This window comes from Lacerta agilis, chromosome 9 (genome assembly GCF_009819535.1).
Source record: "Lacerta agilis isolate rLacAgi1 chromosome 9, rLacAgi1.pri, whole genome shotgun sequence".
In the NCBI taxonomy this organism is placed as follows: Eukaryota; Metazoa; Chordata; class Lepidosauria; order Squamata; family Lacertidae; genus Lacerta; species Lacerta agilis.
This window is the reverse complement of record NC_046320.1, coordinates 69894843-69915897: the sequence shown is the minus strand read 5'-3', so window position 1 is coordinate 69915897 and position 21055 is coordinate 69894843. Positions and strand designations below refer to the sequence as shown.

Sequence of the window (21055 nt, the reverse complement as noted above, 5' to 3'; positions counted from 1 at the left end):
GGGTAACTGTGCCCCTGAAAGACCAGTCGCGCAGCCTGGGGTCATTTTGGACTCACAGCTGCCCAGGGAGGCGCAGGTTAATTCTGTGTCCAGGGCGGCTGTCTACCAGCTCCATCTGGTACGCAGGCTGAGACCCTCCCTGCCCGCGGACTGTCTCGCCAGAGTAGTGCATGCTCTGGTTATCTGCCGCTTGGACTACTGCAATGCGCTCTACATGGGGCTACCTTTGAAGGTGACCCGGAAACTGCAATTAATCCAGAATGCGGCAGCTGGACTCGTGACTGGGAGTGGCCGCCAAGACCATATAACACCGGTCCTGAAAGATCTACATTGGCTCCCAGTATGTTTCTGAGCACAATTCAAAGTGTTGGTGCTGACCTTTAAAGCCCTAAACGGCCTCGGTCCTGTATACCAGAAGGAGTGTCTCCACCCCCATCATTCAGCCCGGACACTGAGGTCCAGCGCCGAGGGCCTTCAGGCAGTTCCCTCATTGCGAGAAGCAAAGTTACAGGGAACCAGGCAGAGGGCCTTCTCGGTGGTGGCACCCGCCCTGTGGAACGCCCTCCCACCAGATGTCAAAGGAAATAAACAACTACCTGACTTTTAGAAGACATCTGAAGGCAGCCCTGATGAATTAATATCTGATGAATTATTGTATCTTAAGGTTTTGTTGGAAGCCGCCCAGAGTTTTTGTTGGAAACCCAGCCAGATGGGCGGGGAATGAATGAATGAATGAATGAATGAATTTATTATTTGGAGAGGCTAGCCTTCAGGTCCTCTGCCAGCTCCGATGTTCTCGTTCCTTCTAGAGATGCCAAGTGCGGTAAGATCCAGTGCCAGAGCTCAGCTGCCAAGCCCAAAGGGACCAACACCGTTTCCATGGACACCACCATTCGCTTTAACGGGCAGGAGATCAAGTGTCGGGGGGCGTTGGTTTACGCCACCAAGGATGACGAGGGAGACATGTCCGACCCGGGGCTGGTGATGACGGGGACCAAGTGCGGAGATGGAATGGTGAGGGTGAAATGATAAAATTAAATTAAATTGGTCAGGAAGACCAAGGCTTTTTAATAAAGAACGGGGAATATTTTGTATATATAATTAATCTCAAAAACCATTGTAAACAGTTAAAATCGCTAGTGGGATTGGAATAACACTTGTAACGAAGAACTGCGGGCATAATGGAGATACAAAAATTTGGATTCATATAAAAGGTGCAGAAGGAAAGGATTAACAAAAGGACACACTACGGGGAGGAAGGAAGTCCAAGGGATTCTTTGGAATCTTGTTTTTACATACAGGTGAAACTCGAAAAATTAGAATATCGTGGAAATGTCCATTTATGTAAGCAATTGTTTTCATTAGCTACTGGAGTTTAATATATGAGATAGACTCATGACATGCAAAGGGAGATATGTCAAGCCTTTGCTTGTTATAATTGTGATGATTATGGCATGTGGCTGATGAAAACCCCAAAGTTGAGATTGTTAATTTGGGGTTCTCATCAGCTGTACGCCATAATCATCACAATTATAACAAAGAAAGGCTTGACATATCTCGCTTTGCATGTCACGGGTCTATCTCATATATTAGTTTCACCTTTTAAGTTGAATTACTGAAAGAAATGAACCTTTCCACGATATTCTAATTTTTCGAGTTTCACCTGTATGTTATTAGGTAAAGGTAAAAGGACCCCTGAGCGTTAGGTCCAGTCGCGAACGACTCTGGGGTTGCGGCGCACATCTTGCTTTACTGGCCGAGGGAGCCGGAGTACAGCTTCCGGGTCATGTGGCTAGCATGACTACGTCACTTCTGGCGAACCAGAGCAGCGCACGGAAACGCCGTTTACCTTCCCGCCGGAGCAGTACCTATTTATCTACTTGCACTGGTGTGCTTTCAAACTGCTAGGTTGGCAGGAGCAGGGACCGAGCAACGGGAGCTCACCCGATTGCGGGGATTCAAACCGCCAACCTTCTGATCAGCAAGCCCAAGAGGCTCAGTGGATTAACCCACAGCGCCACCCGCGTCCCTTTTATTATGTTATTATGTGAATGTAAATATTAATTTGGAAAATTAAATAGATAGATTTACAATAAATAAAATAAAGTAAAATAAAATGGCGGTGTTGAACTATTGGGGCATTGCAAGCCTGTCTGACTCAGAGGCCTTTCTGATTTCAGGTTTGCAAGGACCAGCGCTGCCTCAATGCCTCTTTCTATGACCTGGACAAGTGCACCTCGAAATGCCATGGCCATGGGGTGAGTCACCAGCGGCCGTCTTAGCTTCTTTTCTGGGAAAGGGCTCTAGCTAAGGGGTGCTGAAGAAAAACAACAATAATACGCTAGTGGGAACTAGGTGTCCCCTCCAAGGCATCATTTATTCATTTTTGGCTGGGTCAGGAAATCATTCTGCCTGAACATTAAAGGTAAAGGGACCCCTGACTGTTAGGTCCAGTCGCGGATGACTCTGGGGTTGCAGTGCTCATCTCGCTTTACTGGCCAAGGGAGCCGGCGTACAGCTTCCGGGTCATGTGGCCAGCATGACTAAGCCGCTTCTGGCGAACCAGAGCAGCGCACGGAAACACCGTTTACCTTCCCACCGTAGCGGTCCCTATTTATCTACTTGCACTTTGACGTGCTTTCCAACTGCTAGGTGGGCAGGAGCTGGGACCGAACAATGGGAGCTCACCCCGTCGTGGGGATTCGAACCGCCGACCTTCTGATCGGCAAGCCCTAGGCTCAGTGGTTTAGACCACAGCGCCACCCGCGTCCCTGAACATTAAGGGCTCGCAATTGCATCTTGAGCAGAATCCGAATACCAATTTCTGGAAACCATGCGGGTGGGAGGGTAACCGTTGGAGATTTCCGCTGTGCTCGGGTCCTGTTCAGGGACTTCCCAGAGGAATCTGCTTGACCGCTGTGAGGACGCGATGCTAGTCCAGTGATGGCCAAATTTGGCCCTCCAGCTGTTTCTGGACTACAACTCCCATCATCCCTAGCTAACAGGAGCAGTGGTCAGGGATGATGGGGATTGTAGTCCCGAAACAGCTGGAAGGCCAAGTTTGGCCATCACTGTGCTACACCTTGATGCTCGTCCTCCCCCCCCCCTCCTCCCTGGCTTTGGTTTGACCCAGCATAGACTGACTTGTCCTGACTGATAGGCTCTCTTCATTTTAAGTTTAGCGCATCTTGGTGGGTTTTTTTTTTGGGGGGGGGGGGTGCCTGCACACGGCGCTTTGGCAAGCTTGAGCCTCACTCCGCAAATCTCTTCCAGGTCTGCAACAGCAACCGGAACTGCCACTGTGACGCAGGGTGGGCTCCTCCGTTCTGCGAGAAGGCGGGTCTGGGAGGCAGCGTTGACAGTGGCCCCGTGCAACACGATAGTGAGTCCCAGGCAGCGCTCTGTGTGTGTGTGTGTGTGTGTTGTCACCGTCCCTGTCCCCGCTATTGCAAATCCAAAGGGTGGAGTGCTCTGGAAGCTGGAGAGACTGGGAGCCCCAGGAGCAGAGAACCACAGTCATCGGGGACTGCATGTGGCCCTCCAGTCCTCTTTACATGGCCCTCGGGATTCTTCCAGGCCACAAACCCCCTACCCAGTCGCACCCTTCTGGAGTGTGTTTTCCTGGCTGGGATGTGTCCTTGATATCTGTCAATGCCTCTCCGAAGAGCGGGACGAGAACGAGTGGATTCAAATGGCAAGAAAGGAGAATCTGACTAAGCTTCAGGAAAAAACTTTCTGACAATCTCTCTTCTTTGGCGATCCCTCGTAGCTGAGTAAGATTGACTTCCATGGACAGGGTCTTAACAGTGAGTCCGTAAGAGACTGTGGAGGCCAATTCTGGATCCACACGTCTTTCCACAGTGGGGACATAGGTTTCTGGGCGGGAGTTGATCACGGTGAGGGTTTGCCAAGGGTGCCTTCCTCTTAGCACGTTTCTCCCTTGCATCCTGAGTTCGAGTGTCTTCAAAGCCCATGACACTTTTGGTAAAGGCTGTTCTCCAACTGGAGCGCTCGCAGGCCAGCGTTTCCCAGTTGTCAGTGTTTATGCTGCATTTTTTAAGATTTGCCTTGAGAGAGTCTTTAAACCTCTTTTGTTGACCACGAGCATTACGCTTTCCATTTTTAAGTTCGGAATAGAGTAGTTTTCTGACAGTAAGAACTGTTCGACTGTGGAACGGACTCCCTCTGGAGGTGGTGGACTCTCACTCCTTGGAGGTTTTTGAGCAGAGGTTGGATGGTCATCTGTCACGAATGCTTGAACTGATATTCCTGCATTGCAGGGGGTCGGACTAGATGATCCTTGGGGTCCCATCCATCTCAACAGATCAAGGGTCTGGGAGCTAAGCTTAATGAGGAAGGGTTGAGGAAGTTGGGTACGTGTAGAGTTCTCTACCACGAAGGAGGCCAAGTCAGCATTATTCCAAAATCCCGTTTATTTGGCCCCATGAGACTTAAAACAACAACATACCAAAACAACCCATACAGAGTGGCTCTGGCGAAACGCCCTGACGAACACGTCCAAAGCCCACCTGATAAAAAACTCCCCTTTGCTTAAACTACCTCTGATTGGCTGTTGCCTTCATAGTTCTTCTGTAATTGGTTGGATCACACCATGAGGCGGATCTACCTAGGTAGTTAAACAACCCCTATCGGTCTGCATACATAACAGTATTTTTCGCCTGGAAAAGAAGAGGCAGACAGGAGATAAGACAGCCATCTTCAGATATCTCAAGGGCTGTCACATGGAAGAGGGAAGAAATTTTGTTTTCTCGGACTTCCGGCGAGGACGCCATCACGGGCGGTCGTGGGTCGCTTCGGCAGCGAAGCGACTCAGGCCGGCCCGGGGGTAGGAGCCCCGCTACCGCAAAGCGGGGCTCCGCTAAACCGCGGGTCGAGCGTCCCGCGGCATGGGCTCTCCAGCGAGCCCACTATGGCGCCGAACCCTTCTCCCGTTCCCCCTGTAAAGGGGGAGTGGGGGTGAAGGGACTACGGCGCCGGGCTGTGGAGGCATGCCCCAACCGGACCTGCGAAGCGGCGGCCGCCGCTCGCGATGAGCGAGATCATTCTACCTGTCAGAAGGAAAACAGAAGAAACCCGTTGGCCGTGAGTACGGTAATAATTGGACTTAATTTTGACATTTGGCGCTCCGGGAGCTACGATGGAAAGGAAGCCCGTTTTTTCCCTTTGTGTGGAGAGAAAGTAACTGCTTTTGATGGCGACTGCTGTTGCAGTGGTGGATACAATGTTTTGAATTTGACAAGTGAGATTGGTTAAACCCCTTTTAGGGGACCTAAGTTGGTGGAAATATTTCTTCTTGAAGTGGATAGAATGTAATCTTTTCACCCTGACTCCAGGGAAAATGGCTGCGGAGACTTATGACTAAGATGGAAAAGTACTGTGACTAAGATGGAAAAATACTGAAACCTGATACCCTATGCTCACTTCTACCATGTTGGGTTTCGTTTTCAAGCTGGCTTTAGACTCTGGACTGACTCACGAACAAAGGATTTTTTTTTTGAACTTAGAATTGCTAAACCAGAAATTAATTTTGCTGAACCAGGATGTCGCAGAAAAGTTATATCCCACAGGAAAGACTTTTGAGAACATTGTTAAAATGGAAGGAAACCTTGGCAGGGAACTTAAGGGAATTATTGAAGTACAAAGTACAAAGCTTACGCAACTCCGAGAAGATGAAAAATCCTGTTGGGGTGAGAGACACAGGATCAGAAGACAATTTATATCCAATTTCTGGGGTGAGAGCCCAGGAATGATGGGGAAAGGATTTGTATATCTACGATTAGAAGAAGAACGGAATTTTGAAGCGGAGATGCTGGAAGGTGATGATTTGTGTACCCTGATGCTCCCTGTAAGGACTGTTATAGACTGCGTCTGGAACTGTGGACTTATAAGAAAAGAGGACATTCTGAAAAATGGTTTTGGTGTAAGATGGAGGAATGTCTGGGGGGAGACCCTGAGATGGCGAAAGAAAATGGTTAGAAAAGGGATAGGGTGAAATATCAAAAATATAATTAGGATGGTTTATTATGGTACTCTGAAGCCGGTGTGTTAAGATTTTAAGTTTTTGAACTAGAGAAGAGATATCTGAATTTTTTTATTAGCAGCAGTTTAAGTGAAATAAGATGTAAGATGTTAGCTAAGAAGTAATAGGTTAATTTGAACTAGAATTAAATATTGAGAAGTATGTTTAGATTTTCTTTTTGGATGATTTGAATTTTAGAGATGAGAAGTTATTAAAGTAAATGGGAATTGGAACCAAAGGAGAGAAAACGGGGGAAGTCACCCAGTATTGATTCGAACAAGAATTTTTTTTTTTTGTTTCAAACAAGAAAAAGAATTATTGGTGTTTTAGTGGGGTTATATTTGTTTTTTTATTATGTTTTGATTGTTATGTTTGTGTGTTGTATGTGTTTTGTCGTTCTTTGTTTTGAAAAAAGCCAATAAAATTCTTATTTAAAAAAAAATTGTTTTCTCCTGCTCCAAAGGCTAGGAACAAACCAATGGCTTCAAGTGACAAAATGTTGCTGTTGCTGTTTTTAGGTTTATATACTGTCCTATACCTGGAGGTCTCAGGATGGTTCACAGAAATAATCACAACATATTTAATCAGAATATAAACAACAACCCAATAACCCCCCCCAAAAAAGAGCCACATTTTAAAAGGCTATGGGATGTCCAACAGATCAACCAACGGCCTGGTTAAAAAGGAACGTTTTTGCCTGGTGCCTAAAGGTGTGTAATGAAGGCGCCAGGCGAACTTCCCTGGGGAGAGCATTCCGCAGATGGGGAGCCACTGCAGAGAAGGCCCCATTCAGTTCCAATTAAAGATCAGGAAAAACTTTCTGCTGTTTGACAGGGCAGGAGGTTGTGGACTCTCCTTCCTTGAATGTTTTTAAGCAGAGGTGGGGTGGCCATCTGTCTTGGATGCTACAGTTGAGATTCCTGCATTGCAGGGGGTTGGACTAGATGACCCTTGGGTCCCCTTTCACTCTGCAATTCTATTATTCTTGTTTGCCTGAATGGAGAATAGAGAGGGCTCTGTTCGTGAGAGTAAAAACCAGCCTACTTGGCAAAGCCCAAATGTAAATGAAGGCTCCCCAGAAGGCAATCTGGCCCTCTGGCTGCAAAACTTTCCTCCTGTCCATGCCACCCCACAGTCATTGGGAAGAATCACCCTGTGTTCCTCTTTCTTGGAGCTCTACAACGATAGCTTGTGATGCCTGGTTATAGAGAGGGAAGGAATTTGTAAATTATTTTTGGCCAGTGCAATGTGGCTATAAAATGTAATTTGCCTGTTAGAGTGATGGAGCACAGATTTTTTTTTTAACACTTCTGCTGTGTTTTATGGCCTATTTATAAAAATGAACATCAGCCGCTTCAATATATCCCATGCTGTTGCAAAATGATGGGCTCCTGTATTTCCAGCCCCCTTGTTTTCTGAAAGGGCAAAAAGCCCCAAGGCGGGGGGGGGGGGGTCCTCTACATGCCTTTCCTTTAAGCATGAACCTGAGAATCCAAGGTGTCCTTGTTTAATTTTGTTAGGCTGTGCTGGTTCTGATGTTTTTGTGGGAAAAGGAAAACCCTTCTAACCATGAGTGGTTATTTTGCATTCTTTCCAGTAACGAAACATTTTAGAAATCGTGTTATTCTGCTAAACCAGTCTTTACCAATCGGGGGCTCTCCAGATGTTTTGAACCTACAACTCCCACCAGTTCAGTCCAAAACACCTGGAGGGCACCAAGTTGGCAAAGGGTGAATTATTATTATTATTATTATTATTATTAATAATAATAATAATATACTGCCCTATACCCGGGGGTCTCAGGGCGGTTCACAGAATAAAATCAAGATATAAAACCATGAAATACCTAACCAAAATAAAAAAACAATAAACCCAATAAGTGAAGTTCCTCTGACGATAGCAGAATAGAGCCTCCATAAATAGGAGCAGTGGTTTACGGAGTACCCAGTGATATACTGTGTAGGCAACCGCAACCAGATTCCCCGGCTCCTGAGCCTGCAGTTGTTTCACACAAAGGTAAAGGGACCCCTGACCATTAGGTCCAGTAGCGAATGACTCTGGGGTTGCGGCGCTCATCTTGCTTTATTGGCTGAGGGAGCCGGCGTACAGCTTCCGGGTCATGTGGCCAGCATGATTCAGCCGCTTCTGGCGAACCAGAGCAGCGCACGGAAATGCCGTTTACCTTCCTGCCGGAGCGGTCCCTATTTATCTACTTTCACTTTTGGGGGTGCTTTCAAACTGCTAGGTTGGCAGGAGCTGGGACCGAGCAACGGGAGCTCACCCCGTCGCTGGGATTCGAACTGCTGACCTTCTGATTGGCAAGCCCAAGAGGCTCAGTGGTTTAGTCCACAGTGCCACCCGCATTTCACATAGAATCCTATAACTGTAGCCTTGGAAGGTACCCGAGGGTCATCTAGCCCAGCCCCCTGCGATGTATGGCTTAGATTTGCAACCTGTGTCATAAAACTATGCCCATCCCTCTACGCGCCTTGGTTTCATGACCGTTTCCTATCCCTGTGCATCTTCCTACAGATCACGAAGCCGTCCTGATCGTCCTGCTGCTGTTTTTCTTCCTGTTCCTGCCGGCTTTGTCCCTCGGACTCTATTGGTACTACCGGAGAGAAAGCTCATTCCTCAACAAGTGGTTCAAAGGCTTAAGGAAGAGCCACGAGACCTACAGGTGAGCAGAGACCCAGGAAGGTGCCTCCCCTCCCCTCTTTCTCGGGATTTCCTAGGCCTTGCGCTAGATTAGAGTTCCCCAAACTTAGGTCTCCAGCTGTTTTTTTTGGGGGGGGACTACAACTCCCATTCCCACCAGCTAGATGGATCAGTGGTCAGGGATGATGGGAACAGTAGCGCCAAAACAGTTTGGGAAACCCTGCTCTCGAGAGGACGTCCACCTTCGTCTTCTCGGCTGCCCCATCCTTCAAAGGAATACCATTCTGTAATAGAAATGAGCCTCTCATTGCACAGAGACCAAGACATCTGGGAAAGGACCGTAGAGCATCTACCTTGCCTGCAGAAGGTCTCGGGTTCGATTCCGGGCATCTCCAGGCAGGGCTGGGCATGTCCCCTGCTTGAAAACACGGAGGGCTGCTGGGAGTCAGTGTATAGACTGGGGGGGGTCATCAACCCAGTGCCCATGAAAGCTTTCACTGATGTCTCTGGGGAGGTCCTGCACAGTGTTGGAAAAACGCTCTGGGGAGATGGCCCTCTCTGGTTGGCATGTCTCTTCAGTTCAGAGCGCCAGTAATCTGCGACCCTTTTCTTATGAAAAGAGCACACAGGTCTTCTAGCATCACGCAGCGAGAAGAAAGACTCACCTGTAGTTCTAAACTACTTTATTTACAGACTGTATACAGAGACTCCATAATCACGTCTGTTTTCTCTGAACAAGAGTACAAAACTGCGACACGGCAGAAGTGAAACTAAACCATACAATAACAACACTTCGGCGGAAGAGATAAGACAGACTTCCGTTCCCACACTCTCTCAGACACTCATGTGATTTGCACTAATCACAACAGTCCTGCTGAAGCAGCAGAGGCTATATAAAAATCCTAACACACAGCTCCCAAGCGCAAATCCCTCCAGTGCGAATCGGACTGTTCAGTGTTAACGTTCTAGTTAACGTCGCAGCGTCGCAAAGTCATGAGATGCAAAAGTCCTTCATTACCACCGGCATTTTAGCTGCGACACACCGTGAGTCCAGCACACTTCCGCAGTATGTTCAAAAGTCTTTTTTCTTCCTTCTTCAAAGCAGAGTTTCAAAGCGGAAAGCGCAACAGCAGCTAGCATCTGTATTTAGCTCTGGCAATTAGACACAGCAACTCCGACTCATTAAAAAGGAAGATTTATTGTTATGGGCTCCCAGCCAGGAGAGAACACTCCCATCTTGCCTGGAAGCCGAAAACAGACCGATTTACAGAATGAACACATATCACGTTACACAGAAGACCCGAACATAGTTCCCGTGTGTGCAACATCATCCTGTGATGTAGGATGCACTGCTGAGCTTTTCCCCCCTTTTTTAACCCTAAAAGCTCACACACTCTCACTCTAGAGCTCAGAGCTTGCATTTGGCCCTTAGTCCAGTTTCAGGTGGGCCTTGTTAGAAGGTTCCATTGTCCTTCCCCCACCTCTCTCTTTTTCTCCCTTCCCCCTCCGTACAGATCTGGAGGGAGCCCCCACATTTTGCCAGAAGTTTAACTTTCATTCCCTTTGGTATTTCCAGTGTGGTGTAGTGGTTAAGAGCGGTAGACTTGTAATCTGGTGAACCGGGTTCGCGTCTCCGCTCCTCCACATGCAGCTGCTGGGTGACCTTGGGCTAGTCACACTTCTCTGAAGTCTCTCAGCCCCACTCACCTCACAGAGTGTTTGTTGTGGGGGAGGAAGAAGGGAAAGGAGAATGTTAGCCGCTTTGAGACTCCTTCGGGTAGTGATAAAGCGGGATATCAAATCCAAACTCTTCTTCTCTTCTTCTTCTTCCCTGCAGGAATGGAGCTGTCAATCGGAAGGCAAATCAGGGACACTCGAACTCAGCCTTCACTTTGCAGGACATTTCCTCCTCTCCTTCCTTCTCCAATAAAACTGCAGGCAGAAGTTCCAGCCAAGTGAGTATGCTCCTGAAATGTGTGTGTGTGTGTGTGTGTGTGTGTGTGTGTGTGTGTGTATACTTTTCAGATTAATACATTTTATCAAATTTACAATCATCTTAACATTTCAAAACTTGACTTCCTTCCCCCTCTTTCTGCGGTTCCTTAAATTTATTTTTAATATCTTCTGCATAGCCAAATCAACTTGATTTGCTCATTTATTCATCCCCTTTAAAGATATACTCTTACTAGTACATTAACCCCGTTAAATTAACGGGCGCTAGAACATATGTGGTCAAACTGTTGCCCTAGCAACGTCGGGGACATGCGCAGAGCTGACTGAGCGGCTCTCGGTTATCTCGTTTTTTTCCCTAACAACGCGAGAGCCGCATGACGTAGCCAGCTCTGCGCATAGCGTCCCTGTTGCCCTAGCAACATTGGGAACACGCGCAGAGCGCCTCTGCGCTCCGAGTCCCAATGGCTGTCCGTGGGGCACATGCGCAGTAGCGCAATCCCACGGACACAGGGACTGGGCGCAGAGACACTTGCACTTTATTATAGGTGATGGGACTGCAGGTTCTTACAGTAAAATGCCAATGTTCTTGTCTGTTTACAATTTATCTGTATATATTCAATAAACCATTTCCATTCTTTTATTAAAAGTTTGTTATCTTGATTTCTTATTCTTCCGGTAAATTTTGCCATTTCCGCATATTCCATAAGTTTTTGTATCCATTCTTCCTTTGCTGGGACTTCTGCTTCTTTCAATTTTGGGGCGAGTAACATTATTGCCGCTGTAGCTGCGTATGTAAATAGATTTCTATACAGTACTTTAGGTAGTTCCGTCCCTATAATTCCCAAAAGAAAAGCTTCTGGGTTTTTTTTATTTTTTTAAAAAACAAACAATTATATGCTCCTGAAATCTTGATGCAAGCAACCCTAACTTAGAAACCGCTAGAAATATGCAGCTTTTTAAAATAAATGTGTAAGGACTCTTAGTGGTTGCTCATGAGTAACAGTCCAAGGCAAAGAACTTCTAAAAACTAAGTTCTTTATTGTGCAAGCTATATACAGCAAAGCAAAGTCTCAAGCGTCCTTTCTCTTACTCATTAGTGTCCCGGAATGAGCTCTTTCGGTTTCCCTTCCAACAGAGCATCTTGGGAAACCTAAAGCCCCTCCTTCTTCCCCTCTGCGATCGATCACGTAGCGTGAGAACTTGACCTCTGTCCCTGCTTTCTCTGTGGTGTTCCGGCTCTGAGCCTCCGCAACGCTCTTCTGTCTCCCCCCCTCTTTCCCCCTCTGAGGAATGTGAACTATGCGAGCTCGCAGAGGGGGAGGAAGAGCTCGTAAACAACGGACGAGGGTCTCTATACTCTGAAAGCTTCTGCGATGCCGGTCCCCTTCCCGGCTGCAGTGGAAGGGAGGGGACATCCCTGACAAAATGCTTATAAGGGGAGGGGACGGGATCGTGTCCATTCATTTGCACCTTCGCTCTGTGGAATTGCAGAAACTGCCTCTGCCTTAAATGAGGGGGAAATTCACCTTTGCCTTCACTCTCTCTTCTCTCTACAGGCAACAAAGGGTGTTTTCCCACCCAAACCAAACGCTCTCCAAGGCGCTTCTCACCCGGTCAACGTGGTCCGCCCTCTCCGCCCTGCCCCTACCCCGGTTGCCCCTCTCCCGAAAGACCTCAAGCCTTCCAGGCCGCCTCCGCTGCCTTTCAACAAATCCCCCTCCGCGGCCGCTGGTGCAAAATTCGGCGTGCAAAACAAACTCCCTCCGCCAAAGAAGCCTCTTCCCACCAGCCCCGTCAGGACTGCGTTGGTGAGTCTGGAGTGCATTCCCCTGTATATAGCAGGAAGCTAGTTGGTAAATTTGTTTGAATCTCTTTACTTAAGCAAATCCAGTCTGGTTCGTCCAGACTGGATTTGTTCCTGGTAAATCCCTTTTGTCCCCTCTTAAAAAGAATAAAGACACAACAGTCTTTTCTTAAAAGTAATAAGAAGTTTACTTACATTCAGTTCACAGTAGGTTCCCTGAAGGCAGGCTTTAGCTTGTAGCTACAGGAGAGAGTTTGGGTTCATCCCATATGGGGATGAGCCCATGTGATGCTGGCTGAGAGCCAGCAGAAAGCAAAATACATCAAGAAAGAAATGGCAAAGAAGAGGAGCAACAAGAGGAAGATGGATGCGTGACCGGTCCTTTTATGGGGTCTCCCAGGGTCACGCCCATCTACCAGGTCACATGCAGGGGGAGGATGCTCCAGACAGGTGTGAAAGGAAGTCCTTCTGGCTGGAGGAACATTCCCCTGTTTGTCCACTCTGGGCAAACAGGAAGTGTCATACTTGACTGCTACAGTGATGTTACATCCCACACTAGGGATGATGGGCGTTGTAACAGCTGGGGACTCAATTTTGGGAAACTGTGACCTAAAGGAATGGTGGTTTCTTCTCACCAGAAGCTGGGGTGGTTTCCCGCTCAGAGTAAGGAGCAGCTTCTCAGTTCAGTGCTTTTATAGGACCTGGTGGGCAGGGATTGGTCCTCAAAGTCAGCCGATCGGGTGTTTGGTTCACTGCTTGGATTACTTTTCATGACACGATGGAAGTTTATAAAATTTACACCACCCGGAGAAGGTGGATAGAGATTCTCCATATGTCCACATGGAACAGCTAATGAAGCTGACAATTGGAGGACGCAGGACAGGTAAAAGGCACAGCGTCATAGTAAGAGAATGGCAGAGTAGGAAGGGACCACAAGGCTCATCTAGTCCAACCCCTTGAAATGCAGGAATCTATTTTTCCAACGTGGGATTTGAACCCATGACCCTGAGGTTGAGAGTCTCATGCTCTACCGACTGAGCAGTGCAAGGTCCTTCTTCGCACAGTGCACTGTGGAACTCCCTGTTGCAGGAGGCAGTGATGGTCACCAACTTGGATGGATTTAAAAGAGGGTAATGATATATTCCCGGAGTAGGAGAGGGCTATTGATGGCTATTAGCCAGGCTGGCTATTCCCGGACTTCCTAATCAGAAGCAGCAACGCTTTTGAATACTGGTCGGTGGGAACCACAGGAAGGGAGAGTTGCTGCTGTGGTCGAACCCTGCTTGCTGGCTTCCCACAGGCCTCTGGTTGGCCACTGTGAGAACAGGATTCTGGACAAGGTGGGGCATTGGCCTGATCCTGCTGCAGGCTCTTCTTAGGTTCTTAAACCAGCTTCCATTTGATTTGACAGCGTAAGCCACAGTGAAGCTAGGCTGTGCACAGATTCATTGAACTGGAATTCGGGGTGGGGGTTGTGCATTGGGTGAAGACGTCCCTGCCCACTCTCCAGGGTGAGCAGCAATGTAAAAATGCGACTTGAGATGCGACAGGGCGGGGCAGGGTCGGGCCTCGCTACGTTTCAAGGTGCGCATAGCTGGCGCCTTGAGCCTGCCTCAAAGTCCTCTTCTCTGACCATGTTTCCTTCCCTGCTAGGTCGATCCAAAGCAGAGGCCGCCACGCCGGCCGCTCCCGGGGAACCCCCTCCTGGCTAAAGAACTGCCGCCAGCTCAGGGTCAGGCCTTGCTGGTCATGGTGCCTCCAGCCAATGCCAAGCGGGCAGGTCTCAGTGCCACGAGCCCCCTCTCCAGACCGCTGAAGTAAGTTCGTTTATCTGTTAATTTGCTTAAGGCACTTGATCCTTAGCACCTCTTAAGTTACCAAGGAAACCAAACAACAAGGATTGGAGTTATCACAGAAGTGGGGCGGCGGGAACAAGGAAGGGGGCTGCCGTTGGAAGAATATAGATGTGGAGCCTTATTTGCCCCTACGGGTTCCCATTGTTGAGCCCAGTGAGAAAACATGGAAGCAGAAAAACACCTGAGGCTTCTGGCTTCAGAGAGAGAGAAAGATTTATTATTCTGCATGCAGAGGTACTTCGGTGTTTAGATAGCCAAGCAAGTACAAAACTAGTCAAATTTCAGACAGTTCCCTGGCTCTTCCTCTTGTCCATATAAGGAACATTTCCTGTTGTACATTTCCTGTTTTACATATAAGGCAAAAGGACATTTACCCCTGAGTTGGGCTAAACTCATGCGCACTCCAGCAAGGCCACCCTATCTCTTGACCAAGGCAACAGTTCCTCTCTGCACAAGGACAGCTCTACTGTCTACTGTTATCTCCAGACACTTAGTCATCATTTGCCAGTGCAATGCAGATCAGAGTTCACAGCTTTACAGAGCAGTTTCATACTGAAAAGCTTAAAAAGTTCTTTTATACTTAATACATTCACTGGACTAACAATACATTCAGGTAAATATATACAGGTTAGCTAATTAACTCCTTCCAGATGGGCAGAAACTGCAGTATCAAGAAAAACAACATGGGGTTCTGGCTAACTGTTTCCCCTGGAACCATGTATGGGCTTAAGAGTTCTCCCATCATTTTTAGGAATTCTGAAAGAAAGCGCCTTGTGGGCTTTTCGCCTTGGCAGTTTGTGTGTATGTGGTCTTGTTGGAGGCTCTGTTGGGGTTAAGCTCTACACAGAAAAACAGCCGTCTAGCAGTGTTGTCTTTACTAGCCCAATACCAACATAGACCACTATCTATGCGCACACACTATTTGCAGGTGTTACAAGTCATCTCCTCTCTCTGAGCCCGGAGAGGGTCTTTTGCTTCCAGGTCCTTGGTTCAGTTGCTTGCAAAGTCCTGCAACTGAGAGAGTTTTCTTAGGGTAATGAAGTCTGGCAATTTTTCAACTCGAGACCAGGAAAGTTGGGAGATATGATATGTTCCTGATATGGGCATAGCAGCAACAGAATCTGTTTCCACACCATTAACAAAGACTCTTGGTTTTCTCCCTCCACACAGGCCAGTGCCACCTCAGAGGTGAGTAGGACCTTGCCCCTGCTGCTGTTGGAGGGAAACCCCATTTCCTGCCCTCCTGCTGTTTGCTTTCATTGTGCATTATGGAACTCTTTTCTGTACGAGGGTCGAATTCCCTCATGTGAAGCCTTCCAGGGGTCGCTTACCCTGCATGGGCTGAAGTTTCTGAACCACCTTCAGAGGCAGCCCCATTGCAGTAATCTAACCTAGAGTTTAGGGGTGCGGGTGGCACTGTGGTCTAAACCAATGAGCCTAGAGCTTGCCGGTCAGAAGGTTGGCGGTTTGAATCCCCACAACGGGGTGAGCTCCTGTTCGGTTCCAGCTCCTGCCCACCTAGCAGTTCAGAAGCATGTCAAAGTTCAAGTAGATAAATAGGTACCGCTCTGGCGGGAAGGTAAATGGCGTTTCTTGCGCTGCTCTGGTTCGCCAGAAGCAGCTTAGTCATGCTGGCCATATGACCCGGAAGCTGTCTGCGGACAAACGCCGGCTCCCTCGGCCTATAGAGCGAGATGAGCGCCGCAACCCCAGAGTCATCCGCAACAGGACCTAATGGTCAGGGGTCCCTTTACCTTTACCTTTAACCTAGAGGTTACGAGAGCATAAACGACAGAAGTTAGGCTATCCCTGCCCAGATAAGGGTGTAGCTGGGTCACCAGCTGAAGCCACTGAGGTCACCTGAGCCTTGAGCGACAGCAATGGACCCAGAAGTACCCTCAGTGGTGTGCAGTGAAATTTTCCATAGTGGAACAGTTAGGGCCAGAGGCACCAGCTTGCGAGAGTGACGGAGAGAGGGGTTGATGTCACGCGCATGAGTGTCCTAAGCCAGGCAGAAACTTCCTGGGCTTTGGGAAGGAGTTACCGGGCCTCTGACAGGGTGTTAGAGCCCTCCTGCCTCCTTCCCAAAGCTGGGAGGGCTCTTGGAACCCCGTTGAAGCGTCGCGCCTCCCTCCTTAAGCCAGGCAGAAGTTTCCCAGGCTTCAGGAAGAAGGCTCCAGGTTTTAACACTCTAATTTACTGGGAACATTTCGGAGACTAGCCAAGTGCAATTCAAAGCGTTGGTGCTGATGTTTAAAGCCCTAAACGGCCTCGGCCCAGTATACCTGAAGGAGCGTCTCCACCCCCATCGTTCAGCTCGGACACTGAGATCCAGCTCCGAGGGCCTTCTGGCGGTTCCCTCCCTGCGAGAACTGAGGTTACAGGGAACTAGGCTGAGGGCCTTCTCAGTGGTGGCGCCCGCCCTGTGGAACGCCCTCCCACCAGATATCAAGGAAATAAACAACTCTCTGACTTTAGAAGACATCTGAAGGCAGCCCTGTTAGGGACGTTTTTAATGTTTGATGTTTTATTGTGTGTTTTAATGAGCCGCCCAGAGTGACTGGGGAAACCCAGCCAGATGGGTGGGGTATAAATACTATATTATTATTATTATTATTATTATTATTATTATTATTATTATTATTATTATTATTATTATTAGAACCCCCCCCCAGTCCATTGACCTTGTGCCACTGAGTACCCCCAAGCTACGTGCCCACTCCTTCAGAGGGGGCGTAACCCCATCGAGAGCATGAAAATCCCATCCCTCCGGTCTAGGGAACCGCCCACTATTAACTGTCTCAATCTTATCTGGATTGAGCTTCAGTTTATTGGCTCTCATCCAGTCTGTTTACCGAGGCAAGAAACTGCCCAGCGCATCCACTGCTGCCGATGTAGAGCCATAGCTGTCAACTTCCCCCTACTTTAAGGGAAATTCCCTTATTCCGAATAGGATTCCTCGCAAGAAAAGGGAAAAGTTGACAGCTATGTGTAGGGCACCTCTCTCCCACCGGCATATTGCAGGCGTGGGGTTGCATTTCAGCATCCCTGTACCGAGTGTGGTCAAGGATGATGGGAGTTGTAGTCCAACAACACCTGCAGACTCCAGGATAGGACAGGCTAGCCTAGATGCTGTCCTGCCTTTCCTCCCCCTGTAGCTTTTCAGCTAACATGGCTTACTTGGGACTCTGCAGTTCATCTTTGTTCTCCTGGTATCATCCTGATTCGCGTTGACCATCTTCTTCTGCCTCTTTTAGACCAGTTCCAGGCCTGAAAGTCCAGACGGCGTCCTTCCCTTTTAAGAAATGACAACTGTGGAAACGAGAGTCCCGGCTGACACTCGGCAGACTCCTCCGTCCTCATTTGCACTATTCCGGCCAATGCGGGGAATTTTTGCTACCAAAGACTGATTTTTTTTTTTAAAAAGAGGAAATAGGAACTGTTTTCATCGATAACGAAGAAGGGAGGGGGTGGAGGCTGGGCCCAGGAAAAAATGGTACTTTTGTGTGACGGCTGGCTTTGGGGATTTAGGACAAAATAAGTCTTTCGGAAGTGATTGGGGGAGAAGTTTCATTTTGACGTGCTGACAGACCGCTGCCCATCGAGGACTTAGCGACTGCCTACCTCTGGAAGCAGGTTTTTGCACTGAGCCTAGTTCTGATCCGTGTCAATTGCCCGTAAGCCGTGGACTGCTGTTAGCTACCTCTGTGTTTTGCACAACCTCACAGGATGATCTCTCTCACTGCTGGGATCTGAGTCCTGGACATCCCTTATAGCGGGGGGTGTTACAAAGCTGTGGTGGGACTGTTTTCTAAAAATGTATGGTGCCCTTGGGGCAAAGCAGCTGGGGCTGATGGGAGTTGTAGTCCGAAACATCTGGGTGGGGGCACCAGGTTGGGAAAGGCTGGTGAAATGCTCTTGCATTAAAAAAAATAATAATAATAATTCCAGCTGGGTTTGAGTTTCAGCTGGTGCGTGGTGCCACCCCCTGCCATTTTGTTCCACAGCTCGCAGCCAGGGCACCTGCTTTCCAAGCAGAAAGTCCCAAGTTCAGTCCTGGACATCTCCTGGTTTTAAAAGGGAACAGGGCAAAATGTGACTCTCCTCTACCTGAGCCCCTGGAGAATTGCTGCTGCCAGTCAGAACTGGCGATACTGAGCAAGACAGATTTATAATCTGGCCTGGTATAGAGCAGTTCTCAATGTCCCAGGCAGTGGTGAAACTTGTGACACTTATGGCAACGGTGAGCTGTGTGCCTCCCGTTGTGGAAGAGACAACACATGCAATCCCACAACCCACTAAGTGCAAATGCTAAGACCCAGAGCAGAGCATATGTTTGCGGCATGTTTGCCCACCCTGAAATAGCTGCTGAAGGGCTGGCAAGCGTCACTTGGGGTCGTGGCATTTAAGGGTGGCCCTTGGCTTACTTCCAAGCTCAGGAGAAGGGCAGGCAGTCTTCCATCAGTTTGTCCTGCGCCTCCAAAGCCTACCCACGCAGTCAAGGGTGACCCCCTGTTTGGAGGGAGTTGCGTGTGCACCATGCTCAGAGAGATTACCCTCTGCCCTCTTGCCTTCTCAGGAAGTGTTGTGGGGCTCAGCGTGCCCCCCAGAGCAAGGAGAGTTTCGTTTCCCCCACCCCTGGTCGTTTCTCACATTGGTTTCCTGAGCTGGAGACAACCTCTGTTTAGGTGCCTTTCAGTTAACAAGAGAAGCGCAAGATGGATGTGTTTTTTTTTTGGTGCTCAAGTAGTTGATCCCAGGTCTTCTTCCTCCATGAAACATCCTTTGTCTCTCTGGGGTCTCCTCCGTCCCTTGAACGGATGCACTGATCCCTAGGACTCCTCTCGTAACAAAAAAATAGGAAAGACGACTCACTGAGACTGTGATGAGTGCCTTTCCCCTTCCAACCAACAACTGCAGTCAATGTCCAACATCCTAGAGTCAGGGCCTGAGAATGTGAAGCCATAGTGGGTGGGTGGTTTTTATTTTCTCTTAGTTATTCCTCCTTGGAGTTTGTGGCTGGGCCACTCATCTGGCCGATGCTTGACACCAGGGACGTCTTAGTCATTGAGGCTACTGGCGCAAGGCACCATGGCCTGAGGAGGGCGCCTGTGCCCTCCAGCCCCACCGGCAGCGCCACTCTCGCCCACCTCTTCTTGGGCTGCGGACACAGGGAGGCCGTCGGCGAGTCTCCTGCCGGCGCTGCAGCCAGGGCTCCCTGGACGGCAGCACCGTGCCGCTGCTTCAGCCGAGCAGGTGGAGGTGGAGGTGGAGCACAGCTGGCAGCATCCCCATCCGCCCCTCCGCACCCTCCGGCTGCCCGCCGCGCCTCGCCCTGCCTGGCAGACCGCGAGGGGCACCGGAGGGATCTTTGCACCAGGGCACCGGATTTACTTAAGACTGCCCTGCTTGACATTGCCCTCTTCTTTGCTAAGCCAAGGTCTGCATTTCTGCTTTCAGCGCAAGAGGGCGGAACTCAAAAAACAACCCTCTAAGAGCTTCAGGTTTTTTTTTTTTTTTTTAAAAAAAACTTTTAAAAAAATGAAAGTTTCCGTATCTCAGGATGCCGTCGGACATCAATAATTGAGGTCTGCATGTGTGCTGGTGAAACTCTGCAGTATTCACATCCCAAGGGGCTGCACCCCAGCACCTTCTGCAATATTTTTTTAGGGAAACCCAAAGGCAAGCATCTCAGATTATGCAGTGAACTTGCTTGGGGTGGTAAGTCGAGTCCAGGAGACAGAGAATGGGGTCAGGGAGGGTGTTGCAAATGATTGCGGGGGGTGAGATGTCAGTGCCTCGCTTGCACAGATCCTGATTCCTCTCCCCGACCTTACAATCCTCCCCTCGTCCCTCCCGCTGCCTTGCATATTGCTGGAAATCTCCAAAGGTTTTCGTCTTCTTCTTTAATTGTGGCTTTGCAGGTGTGCACCGCCGGCATCGATGCTCCTCCCAGGGTGTGGGTTTTCCTCGTGTTCCTGTTGCGGTGCGTTCGCCAAAACAGGTTCTCCTCTGTGGGCATTGAGGGGGCTGCAGGGGGCCCTGCCAAGATTGCACCCGGCTGGCGCACATTGGGAGCGGGAGGGCAGAAAGCAAGGAAAACAATAGCTCTCGAAGGATAAGATAATCTGAACGCAAATGCCACCAAAACTCCTTTTAATGTTCAGTGAGCTAGCCAAAGAATGATGGCGTTGGGACAGTCCTGAGACTTATGCTCACAAGCACTGTGGTTGGAGAGGGTTGGGTGAGATTCTACCCCTGGGTTTGAGGTGTCAGAGCAAATGACAGGCGGAACAACTGTTGGTTAGCACGAAGGCAGGAACGTAGGTGGGGGCTGGCCGAGGGCAGACTGAGCTTGGTGGGGCAGGGCCTTATTCTCCCCCAACGGACCACCGGCCTTCTGTTGCATCACTGCTGGTGGTCTCTAGCCACAGTTGGCTTTTCAGATGAGCAAGCAGGATCTTGCCTTTGACGTGTGGTTCAAAGACGGCGAGTGGTCCTTCTCCTCTGTGCGTACGGAGCTCATGTAGGTCTGAAGCCGCGGTGTTTCTGCTATGCACCTTTCTGCAAAATGTTTGTGCCTTCGACACGAGGATTTTGGAACCCCCGTTTCCCTTCTGAAGGGTCACAAGGAAATAAAGGGCTTTTTCTTATTTAAATCTAGATTGGTTCGTGTGTGCCTTTTTCTTTTCTTAAAAAAAAAAAGAGTTTTAAAATGACGGTTATTAAACCACCATCAAATGT

General features: G+C 48.9%; 1 protein-coding gene across 1 annotated transcript in view; it reads left to right on the top strand.

Annotated features, from left to right (window-relative positions):
* The window catches only part of ADAM33 (ADAM metallopeptidase domain 33), a 93537-nt gene extending 75314 nt beyond the window's left edge, over positions 1-18223 (top strand). Inside the window, exons 18-26 of the mRNA XM_033159587.1 lie at positions 810-1014; positions 2181-2258; positions 3274-3382; positions 8573-8720; positions 10536-10653; positions 12208-12459; positions 14109-14272; positions 15482-15499; positions 17569-18223. Coding sequence (XP_033015478.1) covers positions 810-1014; positions 2181-2258; positions 3274-3382; positions 8573-8720; positions 10536-10653; positions 12208-12459; positions 14109-14272; positions 15482-15499; positions 17569-17620 — 1144 coding nt within the window. The 3' untranslated portion in view covers positions 17621-18223. The remainder of the gene's footprint in view (positions 1-809; positions 1015-2180; positions 2259-3273; positions 3383-8572; positions 8721-10535; positions 10654-12207; positions 12460-14108; positions 14273-15481; positions 15500-17568) is intronic.
* Positions 18224-21055: the final 2832 nt, after the last annotated feature.